We start from the raw sequence: 15704 nt of genomic DNA, 5'->3' as shown, positions 1-15704 counted from the left end.
AGGCTGACTTGTCTCTGAGATGAGTGTTGGTTTCTTGCCTTGCTTGAGTCTTCCATTCTATTCCTCCTCTGTTTCATGGCTGGGGAGTTGGCACATTTGCTTTCTGTAGACTAAGCTCAGTATCAGTCGCTAGTATCTATTCCAAATGTAGACGGAATCGATTAAAAGAGCACCACAAGCTCATAAATAGCATCATCACTTTCACCACTGGTCTGACTTCAACCTTGTAGTCTCCTTCTGAAGCTAGGCTTTTACTGTATTATAGGAACCTAGTCCTAAATAGTTTTACTCCAGCTGTAGAAGAAAAATTCTCCATCTAATTGCCAGTCTTATGCTTTTGACTCAGTCATTTGCTCAATTTTCATATACTTTTAATTAGTCTTATTTGTAGAGACTAATGAAAAACTCTAATTGAACCTATTTCCAGATCTCAGATTCTTTCAGTTCAATTGTCCTAAAAATGGACTGTACACTGAGATATAACACTTCAGTCCTCCAAAAAATCTTCCTTCCCCCTACTGGCTGAAACACTATTAGACTTTTCTCCTTACTTATTTTAGTATAATTGTATATATTTGCATTATTTTACTTCACTTAGACTGCTAATTAGAGATTTATTTATGTTAACAATAATCTTCCTCAAAATAATAAAGACTTCTGGCAAGGAAACTTAATTAGCTCATTTTGTTAGGAAGAATATCTGAAGCTTTACTTAACAACATAATAGTGACAGTACTTCTTGCATGGTAGAATTATTTATAATTTTTGTTTTCTTTTTTGCTTCTGTGTTTTCTTTTTTCCTATGTAAAAATACATTTATTACACAAAATTATGTTTTAAAAATAAAACATAATGAAAATAAAATATAACATTCAGAATATATTCCTACCTGACTTTTAGTAAATATAGAAACTTTGACAAGAAACAATGTATTTACATTGCCTGTAAGTATCTCTCCACAAATTACTTTTTACAAAGAAAAAAGTAAGTGAAAGTGAAGAGACTTGTGGTATACCACCTTCCCAAGTAATTCATCAAAGTAGCATAATAATTATTGGGACAAATTAACTCCTGTGCCTCCTGGTATGTTACACTGAGGACACAGCATTATGTTTATAGTATTCCCGCCAATAATTAATAATCTGAATCTAATCATGAGGAAATATCAGGCACAACCAAATTGAGGGACATTTTACAAAATAACTGGCCTGTGCTTTTCAAAAATCTCAAAGTTGAAAAGGACAAAGAAATGGCGAGAAACTGTTTCAAATCAGAGGCTAAGAAACACAGCAATAAATTGAATGCATGATCCTAGATTTCATCCTAGATGGAGAAATGTAGCCTTAAAGGATGTTATTGTGGCAATTGATGAAATTTGAATATGGGCTATGCATTAGATGATAATATATCAGTATTTAACTTTCCAACTTTAATAATTGTCATGTGGTTTTGTATGAGGATGCCCTTTTCATGGGACATGCTAGCTGAAGTGTTCATGGGTAAAGGGGTGTAGAATCTCCATCCTATACTCCATGGTTTAGAAAGAATAGTACACGTATAAATTCGTAAACATCTATCAAGAAAATATGAATGGCAAAGTAAACATAGCAGAATATAAATAATTGATGAATCTGGGTAAAGAATATATTTTATTTATTTGTACTATTCTTGTAGATTTTCTGTAAAATTTAAATGATACAGTTAAAATTACAAAATCTAATTTTCAGATTATCTGTTTTAATTCAAAGGACTTAAATATTTCAATAATTGTCACTTTGGTAGGTTAATTAGGTATTTGGGATTTGGAGTATAAATTAATTTACCTAAGTGAATGTATTGCTATCAGAAGGGACATGGCTTCATTTTTTATTATAAAAACATATGCTTATTAAATAAACTTTAGAATGTATTCAAAAGTAGAATTTAAAAGACCATTCAAAGTCTACTGTTCATTTAATTCTTTTCAGTTTATAATTGGCACACACAAATGTCTGTAAATATCATCTTTCTAAACATTTGGAATTATATTTATTTAAAATATATGTAGTTTTCTTGAACATAACTTTAATAGTTACATAGAATTCCATTGAATAAATGCACTGTGGTTAACTTAATCATTCTAGGGTTTATACTTTTACTAGTTTCTGTTAACATAAGACTATATTTATATAAAAATATCTAGAAGTTTTATGTTTTATTCTTGTAAATCAAATAAAATTAAGGAAAGCAAGTAAGTTGCCATACTATTCACAAATTGTCACAATTTATTTTGTCCAGCTTATAATTACAGGTGAATATTTTAGATTCCTCAGATGGCCTATAAATGCTGCTGTAACCTTCTCCCAATGTCCTTCTCTGTATTTTTTCTCAAGGCAACACTCATGTAAGAAACTAAAGAGGTGCTATTGCCACAGCTATATAGCTTTATATATTTGCCGTTTGTCTTCAGGAAGCATTTGTTTTATCTGAAAGTTCTAAGTCTCATCTTCACGAGTTTTTAGATTTTAGCAAGGCAGATTGGCATTCTGTGCTTGGAAGATGTGTTTCAAATTGTTCAGAACTGAGATTTCCAAATCAGATTTTGAGACAGCGTGGTTTGTCCATAGGTGCCAAAGTCAGCTGTGCTCATATTCTTAATGTGTTTTTCTAGTTTGTTCCAGTACCTTGAAAAACACTACTTTGAATAAATGTCTTAAGCATACATGGTTTAAGAGCATGAACAATGAAGTAGTGAGTTGAATATTATTTTCAACTAAACATCTGTATTGTAGATCAGTTAATTCATTCTTTTAGGAGAGCACATTAATCAGTAACAATTGTTTATTGACTATCCAATATGTATAAAATACTAAGGTGCTAAGTGTATAAAGAGATATATCTATAAATCATGGCCTGTCTCAAAGAATGTAAAATTTTAAACCATCATAAGCTTAAGATACCATTAAATAGAGCTTATTATGATGCAGCAGTAGTATTATATCTACTAGCTGCACATACTCTCTTTCACTAGATAGAGAACTTCATTATAAATCAGTAACATTTTTAGAACTAGAAGATTATTAAATTGTACTTTGAGTCCTAAAGGAAATGCTGGATGTCCAAAGCTCTATCTTTAATATTAGTTGCTTTTTTGAGCTTTAGAAATCAGATCTCTTAACTTTAGATTTTGCTTTCTCTCTGTTTTACAACTTTGTGTTCCTTATACAACCACATGAATTTTGACAGTCAAATGAAGTTAAATACATTATTAAAGAGAAAGTATTTTTATGATGGCATGTTACTGTTTGCCTTTTTCGAGGTAGTCTCATAATTTGTGAGCACAAAGAATAAAATGTGCTCATAATTTATTTTCCAACAAGTTGCCTTTTATACATGAATATTGAAATATTTATCTAACCAACAATTTATCTCCCATATCAGGAAATACAGAATAGTTTGGAGTTACATTTAGTTTTTAACCTTATATCTAGTTGCTGCTAATGCAGTAGATGAAATACCTGTAAACTATGATTTCTCTACTACTTGAGGAAGATAAAGAAATCTATAGGCTTTTTTTTAAGGTTTTGTACTTATGATTGTATCTTATGGCCCAGTATTTTTGGTCTTTTGTAATTTTAATATAGGTGAGAAAGTAAAGATATAAAACCATTGTTCTATTCATAGAGAACTCACTATTTCTTTTCACATAACATACAGATCTGGAGAACTCTAGCAATAAGCAGAGTAGACGAATACAGGCAAGTAAAGAAAATCACCATGGTGTGTAGTCCCAGGAAAACTGAGCAGAGAAAGAGTATATCAGTTGTGGAAAGCTCTCCATGTTGATGTGGATCTCTGGGTAATAATGGGGCAAAGGAAGTGCATTGAAGTCCACCTTTGGACAGCAAGAGGGGACTATTCTGTATACGGTCTGAAATTCACATGTCCCACAATTCTCCCAATTCTCCATTTCAAAATGTTGACTCTAGACAAGTAACTCAGTCTTCCCAGTGAATCAAAATTGGAGAACATTGTAATCACTATGAAAGAACCTTAATTTATGTGAATAACAAGTTACATCAATGTAGAAGAGATCGTAATTAGGAAAGATAGATGAAAAATAACATTGGATTAGTGAAAAGATACATATCTTTCTATTGTAATGCAGAAGTGATATTTAAGTCTGATTTAGAAATAAGATTTTCTAGTAATAGAATAAAGGAAGAGAGAACAATTTTTGTTAATTATATAAATTTAATCTACACAAATAATTTCTAAAAAAAAGTACTGGATTTTTAATTGCAAAAGAAACTTTTTTTAACTCTAGGATATATCTTATGGAAAAGAAACAAATAGCTGATCCTACGCTCAATTCTTTAGAGTGTTTCATTATGGCTCAGTTTATTTGACAGTATTCTAAATTATTAGTTGAATTTGGCAAAATCTGACAAGAAAAACTATTTTTCTTGTTTTTCTTCTTCTTCTTTTTTTTTTTTTTTTAACATGAAATTTAGGTCGTTCCTTTGGTGATGATGTCAGCTTATTAGGCCTCTAGGTGTTAAAAGCCTTGCTTGGGTAGTTTGATTAGCCTAGATTAAATTAGAGTAGCTCCCCACACAGCAGTTGAGTTATAAACAGCACAACAAACAGTGAACTGGAGAGGGCTTTACTCTTTAAGTGTAGTGATTTAACTGGAAGCAATTTATCTTATTCTCCACTGTCTTTAATAAATCAATTTAGATGAAGTATCACAAAGGAGGAAAAAGAACCATAGGCAAGAATAAACTACTTCTTTATTCTTATGTTTTGGAAGTAAATGTTTTGGTGAATGTAAAGGAAACCTTTTAACATCATGATTAGAGTTATCTTTGTGATCTATAAGATCCCAAGTTTGTTCACTTCTCTGTGTCCATCACATGGTTACCATGTTGTTCAAATCTAGGGACATCATACAAATTGTATTCTATATGAACGCTGCCACAGATAGCTCACATTGGAACGTGGAAGTAATGACGCATGCTTTTCATACCCTGCATCACACACTATTGACTCACCTTAGATTTCAGCTACAGCCTATAGTAGACAGTTACTGTTACTGAACGGGCTGCCAGTATCCAATATCAAGTGCCCGCAGAATTTCTTTTCTTTTCTGCCTCAGGGTTGTGTCTGAAGCCCTTTAAGCTTGCTCGGCCCTTGCCCAGAAGCATGGGGAAATGGAAGTTTCCTGGAAAAACTCTCAAACAAAGGGATTGGTAATTGCTGCTTAAATGTTCCAGCCTGACATCCTCTGGAAAGACAGATCTGAAGGGCATTGTATACAGTGTTTAGAGATATCCCAGCATGATTGATAACCCCGTTGCCCACATAATATCCAACTCAGTAATGTACCTTCTATTAACTTTTCTTTCTTCCTTGTCTTATTACATGTGATCTCCTTCTAATCCCTCTATCTTTCGTCAACCTGAAATAGTTGAAAGGATCAGAATTTAGTGTAAAAGTGTTTATTCAAGCAAAAGCTGGGAATAGCCAGCTGGTAAACATGGACTCCAGAAAACTGTGGTCAGTGCTGGGAAGTTGAAAGTTATATGTCTTGCTTACTGGAAGAAAACAAATTTAATAGAATTACAGCATTTTCTATAAAAATCTGGTTTATGAGTTACAACAATTCAGTTAGTTACAATTTTTCTTTTTCATCTGGCTTAATTTCTTTTCCTTACAGCTGGTTTTCATTTCTTTCCAGTTTACAAGATTATTTAGCATGCCATTTTATGACAATGTGATAGTCATGAAGTTTTTATGTGAGAAAGATATTAGTAGGAGGGAAGTTATAAAGATCATAAAGATCAACAATGAAGATGAAGGTGATCTTTTCTGGTGCCTTTTATTCACTTGCAACATTTTAGAAAACAATGTAGATAAAGAATAAGACTATAATCAAAGAAACAAAGGTTATAGCTACCTAGCTATAGCTGCCGGTTTTGTGACTCAGGTCCCATAATCTCATCCCTTTAAGGCTTGAAATAATTTAGAGTTCCAGCAGCTTAGATTTTGAATTAGTTATTTTTATATTTTATACCTTCTTTTAGGAGTTATCTCCTAAATCAGTTGTCTATGTCCAGTTCTTATCTCAGGTTGTGCTTTCTGGGGACCAAGATGAAAATAGCAGCTTTAGCTCTTTGTTAGTGGCAGCTGGCATATAAATTCAGAGAAAATGTTACTGACTGTGAAAGCCTTCTGCATTTTCAGTTACAGAAAGAAATACTGCATTGCCTCTTGTAAAATATGAGGGAGAGTGAGGGATAGTTGGGGGATAATTAAGAATTTTGTTTGGCATTAATATTGGAGGGCCATAGGTATCTTTACTATTTTTATTCATTCTTTGGATAATGTTATCTAGTCTTGTGGCTCTGAATCCTACCTAAATGCCCATTAGCTTCAAATATTTATTTTCAGTGCAGGCCTTTTTCCACATATATCAAGATACCTTTTAGATATCTTCACTTTAATCTCTAGTAGACATCCTTAACCTGACATGTCAAGACTGGACTTCTAAAACCTTCTCCACATGTATTCTTTCCCATCTTGGTTGATGGTAACTTTTTTCTTCCACTCATTCATGCTAAACACCTTGGAGTCAGCTTTGACTCTTTTCTTTTGTTCTCACGTGATAACCAAGTCATCTAAAATTATGTTGACCTTCAGACTCTGCATGCAGCCATTTTTACTGCTATACTGTGGTCCAACCACTTTCAAGTCTCACCTGGATTATTACAGTAGCTTCTCACCATGATTCTTGCTTCTTCCCTTTTCCTCTATAGTATGTTCTCTATACAACCAAAGCAATTAATTACATAAAGCATATCGTGTTACTCCTTTACCCAAAACCCTAACCCTGCAAAAACTAACAAGTTTAAATATACTAAGCAGTTAACATACTGCAATAATTTTCAAGTTTGAGTGATTTGAGGTACTAAATAGTCTTTGCTTATCCCATCTCAGAGAATTAAATCTTAGCTGATGTGGGTGAAATTTTAAGTTTCATTTGTATTGAAAGTAAATAATGTATACTGTTTGGTTTAAATGTAGCCAATATTTTTTTAAGCTAATGAAAAAAGGTCAGCCTATTTATTTGAAGCAAGAAAGCAAAGATTTGTGTAAGAAGGACTATTTTACAAAACAAACAATACCTCCACAGATACTTTTGTGATTAATGTGTATTGTATCAATGGAATGTATCACAAAATAATAAAAGCTATTCATAACAAACCCACTGCCAATGTCATACTAAATGGGCACAAACTGGAAGCATTCCCTTTGAAATCTGGCACTAGACAAGGATGCCCTCTCTCACCACTCTTTTAGCCAGAGCAGTCAGGAAAGAAAAAGAAATAAAGGGTATTCAATTAGGAAAGGAGGAAGTCAAATTGTCTTTATTTGCAGATGACGTGATTGTATATTTAGAAGATGCCATCATCTTAGCCAAAAATCTCCTGAAACTGCTAAGCAACTTTAGCAAAGTCTCAGGATACAAAATTAATGTGCAGAAATCACAAGCATTCCTATACACCAATAACAGACAAACAGAGAGCCAAATTAGAACAAACTCCCATTTACAATTGCTACACGGAGAACAAAATACATAGGAATATAACTAACAAAGGAGGTAAAGGACCTCTTCAAGGAGAACTACAAACCACTGATGGAGGAATAAGAGAAGATGCAAACAGATGGAAAAACATTCCATGCTCATGGTTAGGAAGAATCAATATTGTGAAAATGGCCATACTGCCAAAAGCAACTTACAGATTCAATGCTATCCCCATCAAACTACCAATGACCTTCCTCACAGAACTGGGAAATACCACTTTAAACTTCGTATGGAACCAAAAATAGCCCTCATAGCCAAGATAATTCTAAGCAAAAAGAACAAACGTGGCAGCATCACACTGCTGGACTTCAAGCTATACTACAAGGCCGCAGTAATCAAAAGAGCATGGTACTGGTACCAAAGCAGAGACATAGACCAATGGAACAGAACAGAGGCCTCCGGAGCAACACCACACATCTACAACCATCTAATCTTTGACAAACCTGACTAAAACAAGCAATGGGGAAAGGATCCCCTGTTTAATAAATGGTGTTGGGAAATTGGCTAGCAATGTGCAGAAAGCAGAAACTGGACCCCTTCCTGACACCTTACACTAAAATTAACTCCAGCTGGATTAAGAACTTAAACATAAGACCTAACACCAGAAAATCCCTAGAAGAAGACATAGACAAAACCATCCAGGACATAGGCATAGGCAAGGAATTAATGACTAAAACGACAAATGCCAAAATAGACAAATGGGATCTAATTAAATTCCAGAGCTTCTGCACAGCAAAAGAAACAATCATTAGAGTGAATTGGCAACCAACAGAATAGGAAAACAATTTTGCAATCTACCCATCTGACAAAGGACTAATATCCAGAATCTATAAAGAACTAAAACAGATTTACAAGAAGGAAACAAACAAACCCATTCAAAAGTGGGTGAAGGATATGAACAGACACTTTTCAAAAAGAAGACATATATGAAGCCAACAAATGTTTGAAAAAATGCTCATCATCACTGGTCATTAGAGAAATGGAAATCAAAACCACATTGAGATACCATCTCAACGCCAGTTAAAATGGTGATCATTAAAAAATCTGGAGACAACATGCTGGAGAGGATGTGGAGAAATAGGAATGCTTTTACACTGTTGGTGGGAGTGAAAATTAGTTCAACCATTGTGGAAGATAGTGTGGCGATTCCTCAAGGACCTAGAAATAGAAATTCCATTTGACCTAGCAATCCCATTACTGGGTATATACCCAAAGGACCATAAATCATTCTATTATAAAGACACATGCACACCAATGTTCATCATGACACTGTTTACAATAGCAAAGACCTGGAACAAACCCAAATGTCCATCAATGATAGACCAGACAAAGAAAATGTGGCACATAAACACCATTGCAGCCATCAAAAACGATGAGTTCATGTCCTTGGTAGGGACATGGATGAACCTGGAAACCATCATTCTCAGCAAACTGACACAAGAACAGAAAATCAAAAACTGCATGTTCTCACTCATGTGGGTGTTGAACAATGAGAACACATGGACACAGAGGGGAGTGTCACACACTGGGGTTGTTGGGGGGTGCCAGGGGATGGAGGGTAGGAAGGGATAACATAAGGAGAAATGGCAGATACAGGTGATGGGAGGATGGATGCAGCAAACCACCTTACTGTGAATGTACCTGAGCAACAATCTTGCATGGTCTTCACATGTACCCCAGAATCTAAAGTAGAATTAAAATACACACACACACACACACACACACACACACACACACTCTCTCTCTCTCTCTCTCTCTCGCTCTCTCTCTCTCCACGAAAATTAAAAATTAAAATATGTACTGAAAAAAAATCTTTGATTTACCTCTACTTTTTTCTAGTGTTAGAAGAAGAGATATCAAATCTTCTTAGAGTTAATTTCTCCATTTATGCTGTCGATTACATCCAGTCATGACTTCTCAAATCCTTTCTTTAACGCTCTTCTCATATAATTCCTCAATTTCCAGTGGCTCCTTTTCCTGAATGCGGTTGTGTTATGATCTCATGTGTTTCAAAGAAAGCAACAACAACAACAACAAAAAAATCACTTTTTAGAAATAGCATCATTATTCCTGTCGACCATAGTTTTTCTTGCTTTTTTCATTCAGTAGAATATTTAGTTAAATAATATTTTATCTTATTACTTATTTAGTCCTTAAGCCTTGACAACTTAGGGACTAAATCTCCCACTCTTAGGAAACTACTGTCTTAAAGATCAGTGAAGGATAAAATAATCTTGTAGCCTTTTCTCGATCATCATATTGATCTGGCATTTTCCAGTAAATTCCAATTCTGTTATGACACTGTAAATACTCCTCCCTGTCTAGCATCTCCCTCTGTACATATCCTAATCATTATCTTACCCACTCCTAGAGATCTCTGCAGGTTCTGTCTCTAACACTTCCTCTATATCTCAGTTCTTTCTTCTAACTTCTCTGTTTAGGAGGAATATCTTTCTTTAAGTCACCATGAATTCCTAATTACTCTTTGCATCTCCTGTATTTGGAGAAGAGGAGGAAGAGCTAGTCACTATGATTTTTATGAATATTAATAACCTCATTTAATCCCACAGGAATTCATGTGTCATAAATAAGTAAACTAAGACCCAAAGTGGTCCAGTGAGTTGTCTCATGTCACAGAGTTATCTGGAGGAGGGAACTATGTCTGCTTCACACAAAAATCCATTTGCTTTGTGTCATGTAACAGAATGATGACTTTTAAATAGCAATATATCCAGAATCATAAAATAAATATTCAATTATGGTTTTCCTATTGTTTTTACTGAGGAAACAAAGCAGAGAAATACATTATAGAAACATTGTAAACCTTTAACAAGAGTTGAAAGAAGCAAAGACTTTGTTAAAAGGTGTATTATTAAAATCCTGTTACCTAGAATAACCTCTTTCCCAAATTCCTCAGCGAATCAAAGTTGTGTCATATACTAAAGTGAGTTCAAATTCATTAATGTCTTTTATGTTGAATTCTGAGGTGGAAATAGTTGTTTCTGTTTTTTTTTCTTAGTATTTGGCATTAATTGGATAGTTGGTGCTAAACTCATCTTAAATATTAAAGAGAATCTTCATGTATTGGGCTTCAGAAGTAACTTAAATCTGATAATGGAGACAGAACCTAAAATTGAAAGGAGGATTGATAGAGTAAGTGAATAGTGTGGAAATGTCCTAAGGGCATGCAAAGTGGGAAATTACAGGATAGCTTGGAAGTATGAACTGTACTCTGGACAAAGGATACACCATCATTAGGCAGTTGCACACTGAGCAGCTGTCGATTAAATACCATTTTATCTAATTTAGACCTAATGAACTTGGTAGATGAGATCCCTGATGAATGAATTAAGGAGCAGAGTCTCATTTTGGATTCTGTACTATCTAGGTCAAGAAGTTCCCAAAGGTATGCATGTATTTACTCGGTACATAAAAACATCAACTTTCTTATTACTACTTCTGCTTAATTCTCTAACAAGTATTTGTGGAATATGATGTGTGCTTTTCAGTTGGTGAGTGGTAGATAATGATATAAAAGACTTAGAAAACTGTTCCCTGCCCTCATGAAGCTTTATTTCCATTTTTGCTAATTTTCCTCAATCACTCTCAATGATGATTTTTAACATCAAAAAGATAAAAAGAATTTTGTTAGAGTCTGATGGAAAAGTAACTCTTTCCCCTCGCGAGAAGGTTGACAAAAGGTCTTTAATCAATGAGAAAAGGAACAAAGAGTCAAGGATGTCTTTTGACTCTGTACTCAGTCTGACTTACCCAAGAGGCGCAAATGACACTGTAATTTCATTTGGAACTTTCAGGAAGGCGTCCGGATCAACATACTTTAGGAAGTACCAAAGATGTGTCAGAAGAAGCCTATGTCTGCCTACCTTGCAGGGAGGGCTGCCCCTTCTGTGCTGATGACAGCCCATGCTTCGTCCAGGAGGATAAGTATTTGAGACTTGCCATCATCTCCTTCCAAGCCCTGTGTATGCTGCTCGACTTCATCAGCATGCTGGTGGTCTACCACTTTCGCAAAGCAAAGGTAAACCCAGGTACCCTGGTTATGATCTTGTATTATAGAGTAAACTCTTCTCTTTTTAAGCAAATAGAATTTTCAAATTGAAGTTGCTTCTCTACTAAGCAGCTTCTCTTTCTATAATATGATTGGACTAGAATGTAAAAGTTATATCCTTTAGCCGACCAGAAAAAATAGAGATTAAAAATGATACTTTTTAACACTTATAGAATGTTTCCCCTTGTTTAGCCTGGATCTCAAATGCTTCATTGACTTAAGTGACTCTCATATACATTACGTGTTTGGCATCTGGAGAAACTTATTTTGCCAGCTTCCAATGTATTATTAAATTTTTTGTATCTAAGAAGCTTTGTTATGTTTATTACATATTACGTTTCATAGATGTATTTGAAGATGGTAAATGACTCAACTATTTTTTAGCACATTATACTTTGAAGAATGAATTTATTTATGACCTTCTATTTTGTCTTACATTAGTGTCCCAGAATGATAACAATCCTAGGAAGGACTTATAGAGCTTTGGAGATAACCTGTTCTTTGGTATTCTAAATAATCAAAAGTAGTACAGGTCAGGAGCAGTGGCTAATACCTGTAATCTCAGGACTTTGGGAGGCCAAGGCCGGAGAATTGCTTGAAGCCAGGAGTTCAAGGCCAGCCTGACCAACATAACAAGACCCTGTCTCTACAAAAAATAAAACAAACAAACAAACAAACTAGCCAGTGTGGTGGTGCATGCCTATGGTCCTAACTATTTAGGAGGCTGAGGCAGGAAGATGTCTTGAGCCTAGAGTTCAAGACTACAGTGAGTTATGATCACATCACTGTACTTCTGCCAGGGTGACAGAGTGAGACCCTATCTCAATAAAAGGGGGTGGGTAATAGAAGCATTTGGGTGCCTGTTAGTCAGGGGTGGACGAAATGTTAAAATGTGCAGGACAACGCTTTTAGGGGACCTTTCTCCAGGTGGCCACCACTTAGTTATATGTAGCCAGTGTTGTATTTGAATTTGTGATTCTGAAGCTTGCAGAAACTTACTTGTGCCATTGGAAAGAAAACAAAGCCTAAAGCTTCCAACCTTTTCTGAATTCAGATGACCTCTTTATACTGACAGAATTATACAGATTGGTTTAGATTACAGAGCTCATGGAAGGTATCAAGTATTCTCATTAGAAATTTAAAAAAAAAAAAAAAACCTTCTGTGGATGGCATCTATTATGAAGCCTCAAGTTAAACATTTTTATTTTTAAAAACCTCTTTTGGGATTCTAGGAGACTGTATTCATTATATTAATGTTATAGACTTTGATAGTCATTTTAAATTGACAGTTTCATTAACAGAAGAATACAGTACAAATTAAAATCAAGCTTTGAGTCAGCAAGAAAATGCAGACAGGCAGATTTCTTCTCATTTAACCAATACCTATCTTTGTTTTGCAACAAACTCTGTGTGTGTGTGTGTGTGTGTGTGTGTGTGTGTGTGTCTGTATAAAATAAAAATAATAGGCACGTAGAGTTGAGAAATATATAACCACTGTTACCTAGATAAAATTAATTGGCTTTGTAAAAAGTCTGTCAGTGGCATAGCAGGTAGAATTGAAAGGTCTATTTAATAAACTTCTCTGAAATGTCTCTGATATAATGTAAATCATTTATATGGTAGATAACACACAGTTCTCTATGAATTTTAATTGATTTTTATAATTAATGATTGCTCTGCTAAATGAGTCAGTAATACATGGTAGGTAAGATATTACATTGGATATTAAGCAACCTGAGAAAATTTTGACAAGACCAATGTCTTAATAAATATTAGTGTTACTTAGCATTGCCAGTTAAACCTTGCTAATTTCCCTGGACCTTCATGTGAAATGGCATGTTAATGACCAAAATCCTTCTTTACAGGACTGTAATGAGAATATATAGTTTTAAATATCATTTTAGGGAAATTTCTATAGATTAAAAATTATTAATAGTTGGAATTGATAAACATCTAGATTTAAGATGGTCGCCTTTCAAAAAATTAGTTTTTACAGAATGTGACATAATATAAGGGGGATATAAACTAATAAAGTAAATGAATATAGGCCTTGTATACTGATGAAAACAAATGTTTGGTGCATTTTCTGTTGTGATTTCAATTGATAAAAGCAATGGGAAAATGGGAGATTTGTAGCACGTAAACTTTGGATTTGCTTTTTAAAGTTCTCCTGTGTCTTTGCAACATTACTTTGAATAAAGAAGAAACTAGATGATCCCTTTTGTAGCAATATTGACATTTCTTTAGGAGTTTCCTATTACATTCTCTACTCATTGATAATTAAAAGAACAATGCCCATTTAATTTATCAATTTACATCTATTTTGACAAAAGAAAAAATTCAGTTACAGTACAGAAGTAGCATTACAATTGCAGGTAAGTGTACATACCCATGAGCCAGGTTGTTTAGATTTGAATACTGTCTTAGCCCCTTGCATACTGTGAGACTTCGGGAGAATTGCTTAGCCTTTCTTTACCTAGTTTCGTCTTCTGTAAAATGGCATTCATATACCGTATACAAAAATTAACTAAAATGGATTATAGGTCAAAATGACAGAGTAAAAACTCAAGAAACTCTTGTTAGGAGAAAACATTGGCAGAAATCTTAATGACCTTCAGTTAAGCAGTGGGTTCTTATATATGACATCACAAGCATATACAACAAAAGAAGTAAATAACCTGGATTCATGAAAACTTTTTTGTATGAAAGCACAGCGTTAAGAAAGTAAAAAGACAACACATAGAATGGCAGACATTTCTCCAAAGAAAATATGTAAGTAAGCCAAAATGTTTATGAAAGTATGACCATTAGGAAATGCAACTCAAACTAACAATACTCACTAGCATAGCTAATAATAAAGAAGACGGTTAACAGCTGTTGTCGATGTGGAGAAATTGAAATTCTCATTCATTCCTATTGGAAATGTAAAATGGTACAGCCCTTTTGGAAAATAGTTTGACAGTCCCTCAAAAAGTTAAAAATGGAATTACAATATGACCCAGCAACTCCATTCCCAGTGTATATCCAGAAGAACTGAAAGCATATGTCTACAAAGAAATGTGCACACAAATATTGAGAGGACATGGATGGACCTTGAAAACTGCTAAGTGAGACGGTTACACAAGACCACATATTTATCATTTCATTTATATTAAATGCTAGAGTAGGCAAATTCATAGTGACAACTAGATTAGTGTTAGTGGTTACTGGGGACTACCAGGAAGGAAAAATGGGGAGTTACTGCTAATGAGTTCAGGGTTTCTTTTTGGAAAGACAAAAAATATTACAAAATTAGATTATGGTAATAGTTGTACCACTCTGTCAATATGCTGAAAACTACTAGCTTATATACTTTAAAAAGGTGAATATCAAAGCATGTATATTATATCTCAATAAATCTGTTACAATTTTTTAAAAGGAGTTTACATAGTAATACTTAGCTTACGGGATTATTTAAAACAGTTAATGAGATAATCTATGTAGAATGCCTCACACTTAGTCTTTACTAGGTGTTTGTCTTTTATTATTAATTTTGGACCTCTTTATAAAATTCGTAATCCATGTATGCTTCGCACATTGGGGCCAAGTATGACATTTAAAGTAGCCCAAAAGAATGAGAGGGAAACATAGCAGTTCCTCTTTGAAGGAGGCACCCAAGCTTCATAAGTTACTCATTCATAGGCACATAGGCAGTCACACAAATATTTCTGTGCTGATAATCTTCAAAAACCATTTACTTTGCATTTCTTTATATGTGGCTTTTTATCCTTTTCAAGAGTGATTACTTAGTGTGCAAACAAAATTTACCTGTTTGTTGATATTACTGGCTTTTCTAGGAAGTTTCAGTTTGCATCCCCACCCTCAAAATGAGAAAGTTACAGAAACCCCTCCTGGGTATCGATTATGAAGTCATTAGGGATGTTGAGAATTAGGACACATACTCCTTCTTGTGTTGTTACACTAGTCAGAAAAAAAAAGACATATGAGGCCAACAAACATGAAAAATGC

At 34.2% G+C, this 15704-nt stretch overlaps 1 protein-coding gene across 1 annotated transcript in view; it reads left to right on the top strand.

Moving 5' to 3' along the window:
- GPR158 (G protein-coupled receptor 158) overlaps positions 1-15704 on the top strand; it is a 384453-nt gene that overhangs the window by 194278 nt on the left and 174471 nt on the right. The window contains exon 4 of the mRNA XM_010341239.3: positions 11443-11666. Within this exon, the coding sequence (XP_010339541.3) occupies positions 11443-11666 (224 nt within the window). The remainder of the gene's footprint in view (positions 1-11442; positions 11667-15704) is intronic.

The sequence above is a fragment of the Saimiri boliviensis genome, chromosome 8, assembly GCF_048565385.1.
Source record: "Saimiri boliviensis isolate mSaiBol1 chromosome 8, mSaiBol1.pri, whole genome shotgun sequence".
NCBI classification, from domain to species: Eukaryota; Metazoa; Chordata; class Mammalia; order Primates; family Cebidae; genus Saimiri; species Saimiri boliviensis.
The sequence above is the reverse complement of the archived record's forward strand: the minus strand, read 5'-3'. Positions and strand labels throughout refer to the sequence as shown.